Source organism: Protopterus annectens, chromosome 6.part0, assembly GCF_019279795.1.
Source record: "Protopterus annectens isolate FY-2018-M chromosome 6.part0, PAN1.0, whole genome shotgun sequence".
NCBI lineage: Eukaryota > Metazoa > Chordata > Ceratodontiformes > Protopteridae > Protopterus > Protopterus annectens.
The window spans coordinates 274,599,453-274,616,392 of record NC_056737.1 but is presented as its reverse complement, the minus strand read 5'-3'; the positions used below and the strand labels follow the sequence as shown (position 1 = coordinate 274,616,392).

The window sequence follows — 16,940 nt, the reverse complement described above, 5'->3', positions numbered from 1 at the left end:
GTGTTCTACATGAATTACAAAGTGAACTGGCACCACATCTGTGTGCTCTGCTCACTCACAGCCTCACCTCAGGCTTTGTCCCTACCGAATGGCGCACTGCTACAGTCATCCCTCTCCGTAAAGGAGGAGTAGCTACATACTCTGGAAATTATTGCCCCATTAGCCTGATGAGTTTGATATGTAAGGCTATGGAACGCATCACCATGGAACTAATTAACAAGGATATAGGGGATCTCCAAATTCTAGATCCCATGCAGTTTGGTTTTGTGAAAGGTAGATCATGCCTGCTCAACCTGGTTGACTTCTTTGAGTCAGTCACCAGAGCGGTAGATGAAGGTAAGGCAGTTCATACAGCCTACCTCGATCTGGCCAAGGCCTTTGATACCATTCTTCACTCAGGAATTATTGATAAACTCACCAAACTAGGCATCAACCCTTATATCATTAGGTGGGCTGCAAATTGTCTCATAATAGAATACACAGTGTGAAAGTAGTGGAGTCCAAGTCAGACTGCTGACCAGTCATGAGTGAAGTCCCACAGGGATTGGTCCTGGGTCCCCTCCTGTTTGGCATCTACTTCTCAGAAGCTCAGGCCAACACGGAGGGACTCTGGCTGACCAAATTCACTGGGAACCATTATTAACTCCCCAAGTGATGCAGACATCCTACAGAAAGGCCTCACTGAGACGAATAACTGGTATCAAAACCATGGTCTTAAGCTTAATGCCAAAAAATGCGTCATCATCCCCTTTGGGAAAAACTCAGTTTCCACTTATTACCACACCAATGGGAGCCCACTTAAGGTGTTATAAGAGATCTGGGGAGACAGGTTGACAGCAACTTTTCCTTCGACCACCACATTGCCACTGTGGTCAGAAAGTCCTTCCATGTGGCACATCTCATTACCAAGGGTTTTGCATCCAGGAAGAAAGAGGTCATCATTTCTCTCTACTCTTCCTTCATTAGACCAGTCATAGAGTATAATGCCCCATTTGGCATGTACCTCATTAGACACCTGCAACTGCTGGAGAGGCCACAAAAGTACCTCATGAAGAGGATCCTAGGCCTTAAACACATTTCCTACATGGACAGACTCAAAAAACTCCTGCTATTCTCTGTCTCATATCATCTACTAAGAGGCGATCTCTGCTTAACTTACAAAGCCATGCCTGACCCAGCTCTGTTAGAAATGCTACATCTAAAGAAATCCCAATCCCTCTGCACCACATGCTCCAAAGACCTCAACCTCATTACCACCGTCAAGAGAACATGCTGGAGGGACAGGTTCATAACCCAGAGACTGCCCATGCTCTGGAATAGACTTCCCATACATGTCAAGTAGAGCACCTCACTAGCCCTCTCTTCAAGAGAAGTCTTGATGAGTGGATGGGAAATAGAAAGTTCACCCCAGGGATCACTTCAGTGGCTGTACTTGATAGAGGCACTGGGAACTAACAACGGGTGGCACAATGCCAGGGCACTTCTATGGGCTAGGCTTGTAAAGGCCCCAGGACCATTAACCTAGTATACACCTATGAACTTATGAACCTATTGATGGTCTTGGGCCTAAAACACAGGTATAGGTGAACTAATGAAATGCTTTTATAATACATAAACTTATAATAGTGAAATGTAACACTTTTTAAAGAAGTCACTAGAAATGTAATTTATAACTTTTTTCTCTTAAATGTAAGGATTCTAAACTATACTTTTCATAGCTAACATGACTCATATCAGATGATCTGTAAAGGTAAGTCATAAGCAATATCTGGATTTACCCATCTTCATTGTCCTGTTTTCTCAGCTAAAACTACTCCCAAGTAGTGGCATCTTCCAGCAAGGAACCTAGCAGGTCTTATGTCTGCCTGCCTAGATACTGATGTAGGATGCATGAGCCTACCTTATGTATCTCAAATTGTCTTCTCTTTAATTCTCTTCAGTTCTTCTCACCATTTTGCACCATTGATTCACAGTGAAGTGAGAAGCACTGAAGAGAATACAGAAAATGGAAAAAATGAAGTTAATCATACAAATAAAGACTGAAAGTGTACTCAAGAAAAAAAATCCTCCCAACTGTTGGATTTTGGCAGCAATAAGTCATCATTTACTTCAAAACTGGCTCTCAAACACAGACATGAACATGGCTAAAATAATACCTCTGTAGTGCTTTGGAAAAGTGTAGTAAAAGAAGACCACTGATTTGTCCCATTTTCAGTAATGCACAATCTCTAATACTGCAGGTTAAAGCGGTTAAGGATCACAGATATCACAGAGTGGATGGCATTCTGTTATAGATATCAGCTTTAGCACATTCTATCATAGCTGTTGTCCAAGCTTCCAATACTGTCCAGCCTAGGGACAGCCATACCTTTCAATCTCTTATTGCAAGAAGTATGGGCAAAAACAAAAATATTGGGTGGACACAGGGCCAAAATGAGGGACAGATTTTAAATATTTTACCTTAGGAATGTAGAAAGTTGATATGTTTTGCATTAAGACGCATTTTCTAAATGATGTAAAGTGTGAAACACAAATGTTTGTCATTATTTAGTGACTTCATTTGTCAATAATTTGCCAAAATGACACGTGTTAAAGAACAGAATTAAAATATGAGGTGAAACTCTGGATATTGTGTAAAAATCTGGACAGTTGAAAGATATGTGACCAACTGTCCTTTATTCTCTGTGCTGGCTTTCAGCTACATATCTCTGGGTGACAATCTTATTTCTGAGGTTTCTGATCAAGGGCGAGCTTTGGCCATATAAGAAGGCTAATATGTATCTAATTTTAAGACTGTTGGTTGTGAATCTTAGTTGGAACCTACAAATGTCTACATATTAGAGAAGGGCAAAAAGGGGAGTCCATGTTCTCTTTTCTCTGAACGTGGATAGTACTCTTCACGTCGTAGACTCCCTTACCTCCTTTACTTTAATCAGAACATTATTATTCAGAAATAATAATTCAGGAGAGCTATTTAAATACCACTGAGCAGAAATGTTGTCCCAAGAATCATTATGCACAATTGCTGAAATTAACAGAAACCAAAATTAGAATCCTGGCCATGTTTAATATTTTTAAGATATAACCAAGTGTAGTAGCTTTTATTCTGATGCAAATGCAGCTGTTCACAGATCTCCAAATTAAGTGCACTGGCATAATAAGAATAGACTAAAGCTGCTTTTTAACTTCAGTATAAATCCTTCTAGCATACCTCTCAAGTGTACCTCATTACGAGGAACGTACCTCATTTGGGGTCTTAAAAAGTTCATGTTCCTCAAAGTTCCCTCAAAGTTCCACATTGAAGATCTTCTATAAGTAAAACCAGCATATTTTAACCATCCCTATGCCTTCTAGCTTTCTTTTTTCTATCTGCATCTTCATCCAGAGTACCTTTTCTTGCTGCTATTTTATCCTTTGGTCAGAAGACAAGGTTGCTAGGTAGATGATTTGGTTTAATAGTTTATATCTTCAGTATTTAGAAGTTAAGGCTATGCATAACCCTTATGACTGACTAATTGGTTTATTTATTCTTTTCTTTTTTTTGCCAAATCTAGCATCTTTTACAGACATTATGGACTCTAAATAGAAAAATTATAGCCATTCCAAAAAAAGTGTTGCTAATTGAGGTGTGCACCTAAGATTTGTTAACGGCATGAGGTTTTGTAGGCTGACTAGGCCAGTGACAGAAAAGATCAGGAATAGACTATGCACTTGCATCCTCTGTTAGTAGCTGTGAAACATGATGCAGCAGTCTTCCGTATGTCGATTCTACAGGCCAGTGACTTCAGTGGTATAAGTCACGTCAGCTGTGAGTTGCAGCAGGTGTGCACTAGTTGATTTTGCATCACTGAATGCCCACGAATGCCAAGGGATGTCAGTACATCATTTCCAGATTATAGGTTCATAGGTTGGTACTGAGCTATCTGCCCGAAGGCATATATTAGCCCAGCCACGTTGTGCGGTATTCACCGCCCCTTTAGTAGTTCCCTAGACCCTTGTACTAGCAGCTAGTACCCTTGGCCCCTATCTAGTAGTGCTGTTGGTGTAATCCCCGGTGTGAACTTTCTGTTACCCATCCACTCATCAAGGTTCCTCTTGAAGAGTGATAGTGAGGGGCTCTGTCTTATGTAGATTGGGACCCTGTTCCATAGTAAGGGAAGTCTCTGTGAAGGGAATCTATCCCTCCAGCATGTTCTATTCATTGTTGTGTTGAGGTTTATATCCCTAGAGCATGTAGCTTGAGTAGATTTGGTTTTGCTAAGATGGAGCATGTTCAACAATTCTGGGTTGGACATGGCTCTGTACGTTAGACAGAGATCGCCTCTGAGAAAGCGGTATGCAACAGAGAACAGTCTTAGCTTTTTCAATCGTGCTGCATAAGGCAACTGTTTGAGGCCAGTAATTCTCTTGTTGAGGTACCTCTGTGGTCTCTCCAGCTGCTGGAGATGTCTAGCCAGGTACATTCCAATTGGTGCATTGTACTCGATAATGGGTCTGATGAGGGAAGGGTAGAGGGGCACCATTACATCCTTAGATCTTGATGCAAACCCTTTCATGATCAGATGGGTCACATAGAAGGATTTTCTAACCACTTTGGCAACATGGTTATCAAAGGAAAGCTGGCTATCTACTTGGGTCCCTAGATCCCTATTTCTTCTTCAGATTTCAGGGGATTACCTCCTATGTTGTAGTTTGCGGGCACTCTGCTTTTTCCAAAGGGGATTACTACACATTTTTTTGCATTTAGCTTGAGACTATGGCTTTGACACCATGCATCAGTCTCATTTAGGCCCTTCTGGAGGATCTCCATGTCAGCCGGAGACTCTATTATAGCACCCAGTTTGTAGTCGTCTGCAAACTTAGTCAGCCACAGCCCTTCTATGCTTGCCTGTACTTCTGAGAAGAATATGCCAAACAGGAGGGGTCCCAGGACAGAGTCCTGAGGCACACCACTCATTACTGGTCTGGATTCAGACATAGATCCTGCTACTCTTACTTTATGGATCTGTCTGAGAGCCAGTTTGCGATCTATCTTGTGACGTAAGGGTTTATGCCCAGGCTGGTGAGCTTATCAATAATACCCGAATGGGGAATGGTGTCAAATGCTTTAGCAAGGTCAAGGTAAGCTGTGTGTACCTCCTTTCCCTTATCTATAGCCTGAGTAACTGTTTCAAAGAAATCCACCAAGTTCAGGAGGCATGATCTGCCCTTGACGAAGCCGAACTGTGTGGGGTCCAGCGACTGGCAGTTCCCAATCTCTCCATTTATGAGTTCCATAATGATTCACTCCATAGCCTTACAGATCAGACTGGTCAGGCTTATTGGTCAGTAGTTCCCAGGGTCAGTTGTGGCCCCACCCTTGTGTAGCGGGACCACCGTTGCCATGCGCCATTCTCTGGGCACATATCCTGTGGAGAGGCTGAGACTGAACAGGGTATTAAGATGCAGGGTTAATTCCTTTTGGAGCTCGTGTATGACACAGCCTGGGACACCATCTGGTCCCATGGAGGCAGTGTTTTTAGCTTTAGATAGAGCCTTGTTAACTAACATATCAGTAATAATTGGACTTACACAATCCCCTGGAATGGTAATAGGTCCTGTAGTTGGTGAGGGGGGGGAGAAATTTGCACTGAACCTGTCAGCCAAGATGTTGGCAATGTCAGAAGGGCCAGTGTATTTTGTTCCATTTTGTACTAGCTCAGAACAGACCTGAGCATTGCCATTTAGGTTTTTGATGTAGCCATAGAAGGCCTTATGGTTATCCTTGGCATCCTTGGCAACATTCTTTTCAAAATTAGCTTTAGTTGACTTGATGAGGGCCCTCAATTTCTTACTAATGCTGATCAGGGATGGTTTTTCTACTTGAGATTTGGCCTTTTTTTGTATAAGTCTCCTCCTTTTATTCTATTTATTTTATTTTATGCTTCTCACCATAACCACAGTAAGACTTCAGAGAGACCAGCCTCCTGAAGATCTGTCCCATGTCCTGCCTCACCAGTATCAGAACTTGAAAGCCAAAATATAAATCCACCCTTGAGTGCAGAGACCCACCTGTCAAGGGGTTTTGTCAATAATAACAATCTCTGGACTAGAAATGAGCAATTAAGACCCAGGATGGGCAATCCTGGCTGCAGAAGGTCAGCTGTATGAGCAGAAAGCATGTAGCTTGTTTATACTAACAGTGCAACTGTCACTATAGGTGTGAATATAGAAGTAAATGTAGTCTGATTGGGGGGGGGGCTTGGAAACTTTTGTTAAAAGCTACACCCAGTGAAGCTGAAGAGATGATAAAATCAGTACTAGTTTGGACTGGCATGTTTCCTTCAAAAGAGTAATATACTCTGTCAAAGTACACAGTGAAGTCTAAGAGATGATAATTTCAGCAGAACTAAAAATACAGGTGTAGCCAGACGTATGACATATAAGGCATGGTATAAAAATTATTTGTTACAAGGTCAACATAATGCCTCCAACACAAGAGTTCCAAATGTCTTATCTATACTATCCCAGTTCCCCCAAACACCTTTCCTCCCTTCTTCCATTTGTTTTGCCTTTTCTTTCAACTTTAAACACATGAAGGCCAAAGAAGTCACTTCCTTATTAAATAACATCTCAACAGGCAGTCCCCTAAGCTCTGACAGTCTCAACCCATGATTCAACTGTCATTGTGGGAACCACCTCTAACTCCCCCCTCGTCCGAATCTACAACCTGTGTTTCTCCAAAGGCACCATGTCTTACATCTGGAAAACTGAAGTAATTAAATCGTTCCAAAGCAGACTAATCCCAAAAACACCTCCCCCTGTTGTCCCATTTCAGTTCTACTTATCGAAGAAAAACTAGAAAAGCTAGTTTATTCACAGTTATCAGAATACACTTGAACCTCCTGTATCTCAGGAGATAATAAACTCAGCATCACTACTTGTATCAAGATGGAAGGTAGTCATATACAGCACTGAAAAACTGGGGTACCTGGTATGTAGGTAATGTGAGCTTCCATTAAAAATAAGGACACTGTAACTTAATTTAGGGAAACAGTCCTTATCTGCTGTATACCAAAATGGCTTTAGAATGTTTGTTATTCAAACAGTGTGAAATAAGAGGAACTCATTGAAGAAGTACAGTCTGACTTATTTATTAGAAGGCAAAACCTGCTCTACTTGGCCTGTGACTTTTCTTTCTTTTGTATTGATTTTTGCAGGAAGCAATATTGGTAACCTCTCTCAAGGAAGACGACAAGGCACAAACCCTTTCCGTAAGTCCTTTGTCTTTCTTATTTCTCTAGGTTTGAATGTACTTAATTTGCTAGTGATATATTTCATAAATCTCATCTGAAAGTCATAATGTCCCAATTGCTCCCAGAGGCATCTTCCCTGTCTGTGAAAGACAAGTATATACTTAAAGATATGCAGTATACAAAGTGTAACTATCGAAACGTCTGCTGCAGATGTTAGGGTACTGTAACAAACTGTTAAAAATAAGTAACAGTTTATGGGCATAATTTTCAGAAGCATAAATACAGATGATACAAAGTGCTAATTTCAGTACAACTGATTTGTGCAGAAACACTGTGGTGAGGCTGTCCCTGATTCAGAAATTGCAGCCGCCAGTGTGTAAGCCCTGTTTTACCACTCCTGGTAAACTTTCTGAATCTCAGGGCCTGTTAAACCAATATATAAAGGTGCAACTTTAATACTGTTAGTGAATAGTTGAAAGGGAAATATGGTAGTGTGGTTATCCTATTTAGTCATTTTACAGTTCATTGTAAAATGATTGCTTTGTCTGTGTTTGGCTTATTAGTGTTTGCAGTTTGCTGATAAACTCATGTGTATATGTGTATGTGTGTATATATATATATATATATATATATATATATATATATATATATATATGTGTGTGTGTGTGTGTGTGTGTGTGTATATACATATATATGTATATGTATATATATATATATATATATATATATATATATATATATATGTAAATAAATATAGAGTATAGATATAGATACACACACACATTTTATATATATATATATATATATATATATATATATATATATATACACACACACACACACACATGTACATATATGTATATATATATATATATATATATATATATATATATATATATATATATATATATGTGTGTGTGTGTTGATATTTCATGGACTAGAATTATAATACTCAGTAATGATAACAGAAATTAAAGTCTGAATTTGGGGAATGTAGATTGTCTGAAATTGTGGTATCTTGGAGTATTCTATTTCTATTTTTCAGTGTTTTGGCACACAAAAGCAGTCTTTGTACATATAATAGGGAGCTGTGTATGTGTGTGTGTGTGTGTGTGTGTGTGTGTGTGTGTGTGTGTGTGTGTGTGTGTGTGTGTGTGATTTTATATATATATATATATATATATATATACATATATATATATATATATATATATATATATATACACACACACACACACATATCAAAACTGCTAAGCCTGAGAAATATACCTTGGCTGCTATGGTACAAGTGGAGTCTACAGAGTATAACAAGGGTAGATAAAAAGTGTTCCCCTGTAAGGAGATGTTGGGAGCATATCTCTGCAACCAGAAGGGGGTGAGCTATTACACTACATGCTGCAGAAATTGTTGTGAAGGGTTAGAAGTACCTGCTTATTGTGGACACAGAACATACTGGAAATACTGTTTGTTTTGCACCACTCAAGATGAAGCATTTCTTGTGCATTTGTATTGAACACCTACTTATCTGAATTAAAAGACTGAAATTCTGTAAATACAGTTTGTTCTGGACAATTGTAAGGTAGAGCAGTTTATGTCCATTAAGAACTGTGGAAATACTGAACTGGATTGCTTTTTTCTGTTTCTGCTATTCCCCGTATTTTGTCCGAAAAAGCAGGCTTTTGCATTTTCTCTTGTAAATTAAATTATTTTAAACAAGACATACTGTTAATGACTGTTTTTGGTACTGCAAAATGTTGCACTGATGAAGAATGTGGACAGAAAAATAATTTCTTTTTTATAACTGTGACTTTCATGCTTGGTCTGTCCAAGTTTTCCCCACCCAAGAATAAAGAATGCAGACTCAGCCTCACTATTAATAACTGGCCGACTGGCTGATTAACAAAAGTAAGCCTTCAGAATACAAATTTTTATATTGGTAAAAACTATGTTGCATTCTACAAAACACATTTTTTCAAAGAAAGTTATTTACTCTAGTAAAAGGACCCTCATATCAGTAAAAAGCATTGCTGTGAGGAAGTATCAGTAACCCTTGCAAGTATATAATGGCTTACAGGGCAATGAAAAAGTATTTGCCCCCTTCCTTCATATTTTTTTGCATGTTTCAGATCATCAAACAAATTTAAATATTAGACAAAGATAACCCAAGTAAACACAAAATGCAGTTTTTAAATGATGATTTTATTTATTAAGGAAAAAAAACTAGCCCAACTTACATGGCCCTATGTGAAAAAGTAATTGCACCCGTTGTTAAACTATGAAGTAACCGTGGTTAATCACATTTTTTGGAATGCTGAGTTCAATTTCAGTAGCCTCACCCAGGCCTGATTACTGCCAGACCTGTTGAATCGAGAGATTGCTTAAACAGAACCTGTCAGACAAAGTGAAGTAGGTCAAAAGATCCCAAAAAGGAAGACATAATACTGCGATCTAAAGAAATTCCAGAACAGATGAGAAACAAAATAATTGACATCTGTCAGTCTGGAAAAGGTTACAAAGCCATTTCTAAATCTTTGGGACTCCAGCGAACCATGGTGAGAGACATTATCCACAAATGGAGAAAACATGGAACAGTGGTGAACCTTCCCAGGAGGGTCCGCTTTACAAAAATGACCCCAAGAGTACAGCAACGACTCATCAAAGAGGTCACAAAAGAACCCAGAACAATATCTAAAGAACTGCAGGCCTCACTTGCTTCAGTTAAGGTCAGTGTTCATGACTCAACCATAAGAAAGAGACAAAGGGGCAAAAATGGCATGCATGACAGAGTTCCAAAGTGAAAACCAATGCTGACCAAAAAGAACATAATGGCTCATCTCACTTTTGCCAAAAAACATCTTGATGATTCCTAAGACTTGTGAGAAAATATTCTGTGGACTGACTAAACAAAAGTTGAACTTTTTGGGAGGTTTGCATCCTGTTACATCTGGTATAAAAGTAACAAATCCTTTCAGAAAAAGAACATCATGCCACCAGTCAAACATGGTGGTGGTGGTAGTGTGATGGTCTGGGGCTGCTTTGCTGCTTCTGAACCTGGACGACTTGCTGTGGTTGATGGAACCGTGAATTCTGCTCTTTACCAAAAAATCCTGAAGGAGAATATCCGGCCATCAGTTCGTAACCTCAAGCTGAAGAGCACTTGGGTTCTGCAGCAGGACAATGATCAAAAACATACCAGCAAGTCCACCTCTGAATGGCTTAAAAAAAAAAATGAAGGTTTTGGTGTGGCCTAGTCAAACTCTGGACTTGAATCCAATTGAGATGCTGTGGCATGACCTTAAAAGGGCAGTTCATGCTCAAAAATCCTCCAATGTGGCTGAATTAAAACAATTTTGCAAAGAAGAATGGGCCAATATTCCTCAACAGCAATGTGAAAGACTCATTGCCAGTTATCGCAAATGCTTGATTGCAGTTGTTGCTGCAAAGGGTGGCACAACCAGTTATTAGGTTTAGGGGGCAATTACTTTTTCACATAGGGACATGTAGGTTTGGATAGTTTTTTTCCCTTAATAAATGAAATCATCACTTAAAACCTGCATTTTGCGTTTCCTTGGGTTATCTTTGTCTAATATGTACATTTGTTTGATGATCTGAAACATTTAAGTGTGACAAACATGCAAAAAAATTAAGAAATCAGGAAGGGGCAAATACTTTTTTTCATTGCACTGTACTTTAAAAAATGATGAGGTGTTGTCTACTGCAGTTTTTTTTTTTTTTTTTAATTGGTGAAATAAATAGTCATGTGTACTGGACTGTAGCTGCTGGCATTTGTGGTTGCTGGAGGCATTGGCCAACTCTAATAAAGTTTTGGTGAGTTCTTCTGTATCTGTTTAAACAGTTTTTCAAGAGAGTTGTTTGCCCACTAAACACTACATGTTTAGTCTACAGCAACAAATATCCAAAATCCCCCTTTATTGAGAATCCCAACCACCGGTGAACCTCAATAAACTAGGGAAGGAAGATGATGTGGAGGTCTATCTGGATGCATTCAAAAGGCATGCAGATAGGACAGAATTCTGTCATCCTGTTTAATTGGAAACTCCCTGAAAGCATATATGGCCTTGAAGAATGCCATTGTGATGTATGTGATTATCAAAACCTGGCAGGGGAAATGTTGGCAAGCCCTGGAGCTTCACCTGAAGCACAGTCCCTTACATTTCAAAACTGGATGGTCATTATGGACAGATCAAAAGGCTTTTAATACATGTTTAAAAGCAATCGCTATAACTTTGTCTAAATAGCATAAGTACAATGTTACAAATCCTGACTGTAGATAACCTTTAAAAGAGCACACCCTAGCAATTTAAGAAAGTGATATTCCAGAGTGATCCTGTGTTCTGCATAACTAGTTGTTTTAGTACAGTGTCAGCTGAAATCACAAACCCTAAGACAGACCTCCATGAAACAATGTCTAACAATAAGCCTTCACCTAATTATATCTCATTGCTTGCAGACAAAAAGAAAGTGTTACCACCTGAGTTGTTTTTTTCTTAATTTTTTTTTAGAAAAGGACATCTAGCCAAGTACTATACAACTGTTGACAGAAATGTTATGCCAATAAGAACTTGTTAAGATTAGCCAACAAGCTGTACCTGAAAGCTTGTCTATGGAATGAGGTAATGCTGAGCTGTAGCTAAACTCTTTCTTGTCATTGCATTGTTACTAAACTTATTAAATATAGTATTTTAATAGAAGGAAAACAAATGCAATGTTTGTTGAATTCAGAGTATGATAACTCTAGTTAGAGCACAGTATATTTTAAGCACAAAGTGGAAGCAATACATATATATGGGGACAAAAGAAAATACCCTATAAAATAGTAGAAATACAAGCTCTTTTAAGCAAAGTGTTACAGCCAGCAGCTTTAGTGTTTAATGTATCACATGATGTAATAATTGATGAAGACTTTTCACAGTGTAAAGTGCTGTGAAAGTCATTAGGGAAAATGTTCAGTCAGTTATGTTATCAGAAATATATAACCCTGCGTAAAACAACACAGCACAAAATGAATTAGGATTTGGTTCTGGGTGGAAGGGCTAGGTAAATTGGAAACTGAATTTTGCAAAAAGACTCCAGTTGTTAAAGTAATAAAGAAGATCATGTGGAAACTGGCAGGAAATTTTTAAGAATATACTGAGGGAAGCAAATATAGAAACTGATGAAAATGGAAAATGGAATCTGTGCAAAGTTTTAAGATTCTTCCTGGAGCAAAAATAAGAGAACCAGTCAGAAGCAGAAGGAGGACTCGTTAATAGTAAAGAAAATAAGAAAAATACTGAAACAGAGAAGGAAAAACTGCAAGTCCCCCTAGCTGAAGAAAATATTTTTCATGAGTTAATATTTTGAGGATTAGCAGATGAAGGAGAAAACCCAGTACCTGCATCTATAGTAGAAGAGACCATTGCCTGCATTTCATGTCAGAAAACAGAGGAAAGTAATGCTGACTTGAATGATTTCAGATAAGGCATGTTGATATCAAAAAGGACCATTGGAAAGAGGGAACTAAGTAGAACTACAGAGTATATAGGAAGAGTAGCTGTGGTGGTGCTGCGGTAGCATTGTCGCCTCATAGCAAGACGTTGTGCCGTTCGATTCTCAGTTAGAGCGTCTTCTGTGTGGAGACATGCGTGAATGGGCATACCTTTGTTGAAGGTTGTGTGTCAGGGCTGGTAAACTCGGCACGTAAAAAAATCTACTGCCAATCATTAGCGGAACGGAGTTCTGCTGTGGCGACCCCTAACCGGGAAAAGCCAAAAGGCACAAACAAGCTGGGGAAAACAAGAGACCAGAATAGATGCACCTCATATCCCTACTCTAAGAAATGAATAGGGTAGCCAAAACAAAGAACAGATACTGAGGCAGTTAGTTTCAAAGCCTTTAAGAAAAATTGTAATGAAGCTAGTACGTAACCCCATTTTTGAGGGTCATTTAGGAATGGATAATATAAAATAAAAGCAAGGGTTTTAGCTAGATTTTGCTGGTCTGGTATTATAAAAGATATAAAAAATGTTTATATTGTTTATTTAGATAATCAAAGGACAGAACCCAAACTAGAATGTAAGAATTCTTTGCTGCCTTTGCCCATTGTGTTTGCCCATTTTTAATGCATAGCAATGACCTTTGTAGGCCCATTTGTAAAAATCAAATAAGAGCCTCCAGTATATCTTGGTAATTGTATAGTATGCAAAAGATGTACTTCTATTCACTGTTGCAGTATTCTTTACGTATGAGTTGTATTCCGCTATCAACCCCATGTCCAGCTTGTATACAAAAGCTTCAAGCTACTGCCTGCAGATAGGATGTTGCACGTAGGCTCAGGGAACGTCAGTCATAAAAGGGACGTCTGCACATACAATCCTCATAACTTTTTCGCCATCATTCGGAAAGTTTGACTCGTACGTTCAGTCTGCCATTGAGGATTTATTTGCTTGCTTCTGCCTTTTGTTATTGTTAATGTCATCCAGATAGGGCAAGTGTAGGTGTGGAAGGCAAATTCGCCATAAGGATAATCACGAGCTCTATGTGATGTTCTTCGTGTTGCACTGTTGCAGTCATTACATTTTTATAATCTGCTGGCAGGTTGCCCTCAGTCAGCCTGAATTCCAAAGTCTTGGGTCCTGCATCAGTTGCTGTCTCTCCTTCCATGACGTCAGGTCATCAGGGGTATAAAACCATTTTGCTAGTCGGATTGCTATCCGACGACATTTCTGGGTAGTTAAATCTGTTTCCAAAATATTTTGATGCAAAAATATACCAACGCTTAATAGTGGTTAAATCTAGCACAAAACCGACAGCCAGGCACGTTGTGATCAGGGCCTAGGCAAGGTATACAGTATAAATGGAAATCCTCATGAGGTATTTGCGTCTCACAAGTAATACAATTATTAACTTTTTCTGACATCGGTAAAAAGCAAGAAAAAAAGTTTCCCCAATGGGGTACTTGGCTTTAGTGAAGACTTCGGTTCTGAAACTCAAACTCGAATATTTCAGTAGTCGGCCGACCGGCACTTGCGAAATGCTTCTGCTTCGGACACCGCGTGGCAAGAAAGACTAAAGAAAATGGCGTCGGCTGCATATTTTATACCCTTGACAACCTGACGTCATGGAAGAGGAGACAGAAAACGACGCAGGACCTAAGACTTTGGAATTCAGGCCGACTGAGGGCAGCCTGCCAGCAGATTACCCAAATGTAATGACTGCAACAGTGAATACACTCGAACATCTACATTTATGGTAAGTGTACACAACTGTACTTTTTGTTTAGGGCCTACCCACGATCATCTGTCCTGTTCTGTCAGGGCCTTGTCCCTAAAACCTTGCAGAGCCATCCATGAAGAGAAAGATGGCCAAAACTAGGCCCAAATCTTCTTCAGTTGCACCTTTTCTCTCTGATGTACTTCTTGAAGTTGGTGAAAAAACAGTGGTACGGTCGGAGGTAGGGTCTGTCTCTCCAGTTGGAACCACATTGGAGGCCATCAGGAGTGTGGATCTGAGCACGTCCAAGGCCATACAGACGTCCAGTTCAGACAATTTGGGGGAACCATGGCTACTTATTTCTGAGGACTCAGGAACTGCTCTGATTCCCTTACAACAGGACGCTTCAGCCGTTCGACCTACATCACACCTTGCTCCTGCTTTAGAGAGACCTGCTAAAAAGAAACAAAAGAATAAACATTCTGTGGTACTTTCTACCCCTACATCAGACTGAGAAGTTTTCTCTCAAGGTCTTATTAAGGCCTTGATGGCCCTCAGGCCTCCGGCTTTGGCTTCTCTATTTCTGGCCATGCCTTCTTCTCTTCCCTTATGCTGCTGTCAGGTCCTCGGGAGTCTTTGCTGTCCCAGCCCAAGATTCTGGCTCAGAGGGGTTTTCATCAGATGAAGACTCCTTAGCATATTCCACCCAGATATCTTCCCCCTTGGAATACATTTTCCCAGAGGAAGAGTCTAGTGTGGGCAGACTCACCTATGGAAGGACTCTCTTTTGGGGAGACGGTCAATAAGATGAGGGAATTCTTTAAGTGGGATTCTTCTCAAATTTCAATAAAAGAGATACTATGACTTGCTTCAGGTAGAGGCCCCTGCACCTGCAGCTGTCCGTCCAGTGCTTCAAGCCTTCCTTGATGTCTTTGCTTCATCTTCCAAGACCCTAGATTCACAGGCACTAGCTCCCAAAAGACCTGACCATTTCTATAAGGTCCCTGAGGATTGCAAATTTCTTTTTAAATGTTCTTCAGCTGACCCAGCAGTGGTCTCTATCCTCTTGGCTTGTCCCCCCTACAAAATTACTTCCTTCAGACAATGAAAGTAAGATTTTAGAGAGGTTAGGTAAGAAGGTTTATACTTCTTCAACCCTTGCAAGCAGGGCCGTTAATTACCAGACCCATATGTCTAGGTATTCTCTAGCTTTGCTCTCCCAAGCTTCTCAGGCTCTGTCTCAGTTTACAGATTCAGAAGCTAAGTCCTTGGCTCTTTCTCTTTTAGCTGCATATTTTCAGGTTTCTAGGTATTCCATTAAATGCAACTCTGGTGCTGTTGACGCTTCCTCCAGGTTTGCAGCTTCTGCTTCTGTTCATAGGAAATATTTCTGGCTGCATCTACAGGCTCTTCCAGATGACATTAAGGCAAAATTGCTTGATGCAGGATTGGATAATTCTGTTCATTTGGAAAAGCTGCTGCAGAGCACTTTAAGACTCTCAAAGAAAAAGGTACGGAGCTCCAGGATTTAAAGCACCTGCTAGTTTCTCCAGTTCCTAAATTTCATAGGAACTTCCCTGCTAAAACTAATTTATTAGAAAACCTACCAGGTCTTCTTCTTCTTTAGCTCCCTTAGGTTCTAGGCCAGTTAAATATGTTAGGAGACCTCCTCAGTCAAAAACTATCACTTCTGCTCCATCCCCTCAGTAGCCCTTTCAGTCCAGACCAAGCTCTTTGTGACATCCACCCCTAACATCCAAGTCATAGCCCTCTGTCTGCCTTTCTCTTTCCCTTTCTGCCTGGAGGGAGATCACTCAGGACTCCTGGGTAATATCCATTATACAAAGCGGCTATTTCATGACTTGGAAGTTTCTTCCCCCCTTTCAAGGGATTCCTCAACTGCCCTCAGACTAGATACATCTTTTACCTCAGCTGCTAGCTCAGCTTTCCCTATGAGGCACCAGTCAACCAGTCCCTTCAGATGGGCAAGGCAGGGGATTTTATTCCAGGATGTTCTTGAGTCCAAGAAAAGAGGGTCCTTGGAGATCCATTCTGGATCTCTCAAAGTTGAATACTTTCCTACTAGTGATGCCTTTTTTCAGGATGCCATCCCTACAGTCTGTTCTCCCTTTTGTGCCTCCTCAGGTCTTCTTAGCTTCACTGGCTCTAAAGGATGCTTACCTGCATATCTCTATTCACCCTCACTTCAGGAAATTCTTACATTTCTCAGTGGGTTCTTGGCACTTTCAGTTCTGTGTCTTGCCTTTTGGTCTGTCTACTACTCCAAGGGTTTTCACAAAGTGTCTAGTCCCAGCCATTGCTTTCTTAAGACTGAAAGGCCTTCAAGTTTACCCTTACCTGGATGACCTCCTTTTTCTGGCCAGCAGTCCAGATCTTCTGCTTCAACACCTGGATCTAGCTATTCCCTTTCTACAAGGCTTGGGTTTCACAGTAAATTTCAAAAAATCGACTCTCACACTCAGTCAGGATCTC

General features: G+C 40.0%; 1 protein-coding gene across 5 annotated transcripts in view; it reads left to right on the top strand.

Moving 5' to 3' along the window:
* SMOC1 (SPARC related modular calcium binding 1) overlaps window positions 1–16,940 on the top strand; it is a 1,430,756-nt gene that overhangs the window by 1,409,780 nt on the left and 4,036 nt on the right. For all 5 annotated transcript variants that reach the window (XM_044074027.1, XM_044074032.1, XM_044074030.1 and 2 more), the window contains one exon: window positions 7,200–7,253. In XM_044074027.1, the coding sequence (XP_043929962.1) occupies window positions 7,200–7,253 (54 nt within the window). The remainder of the gene's footprint in view (window positions 1–7,199; window positions 7,254–16,940) is intronic.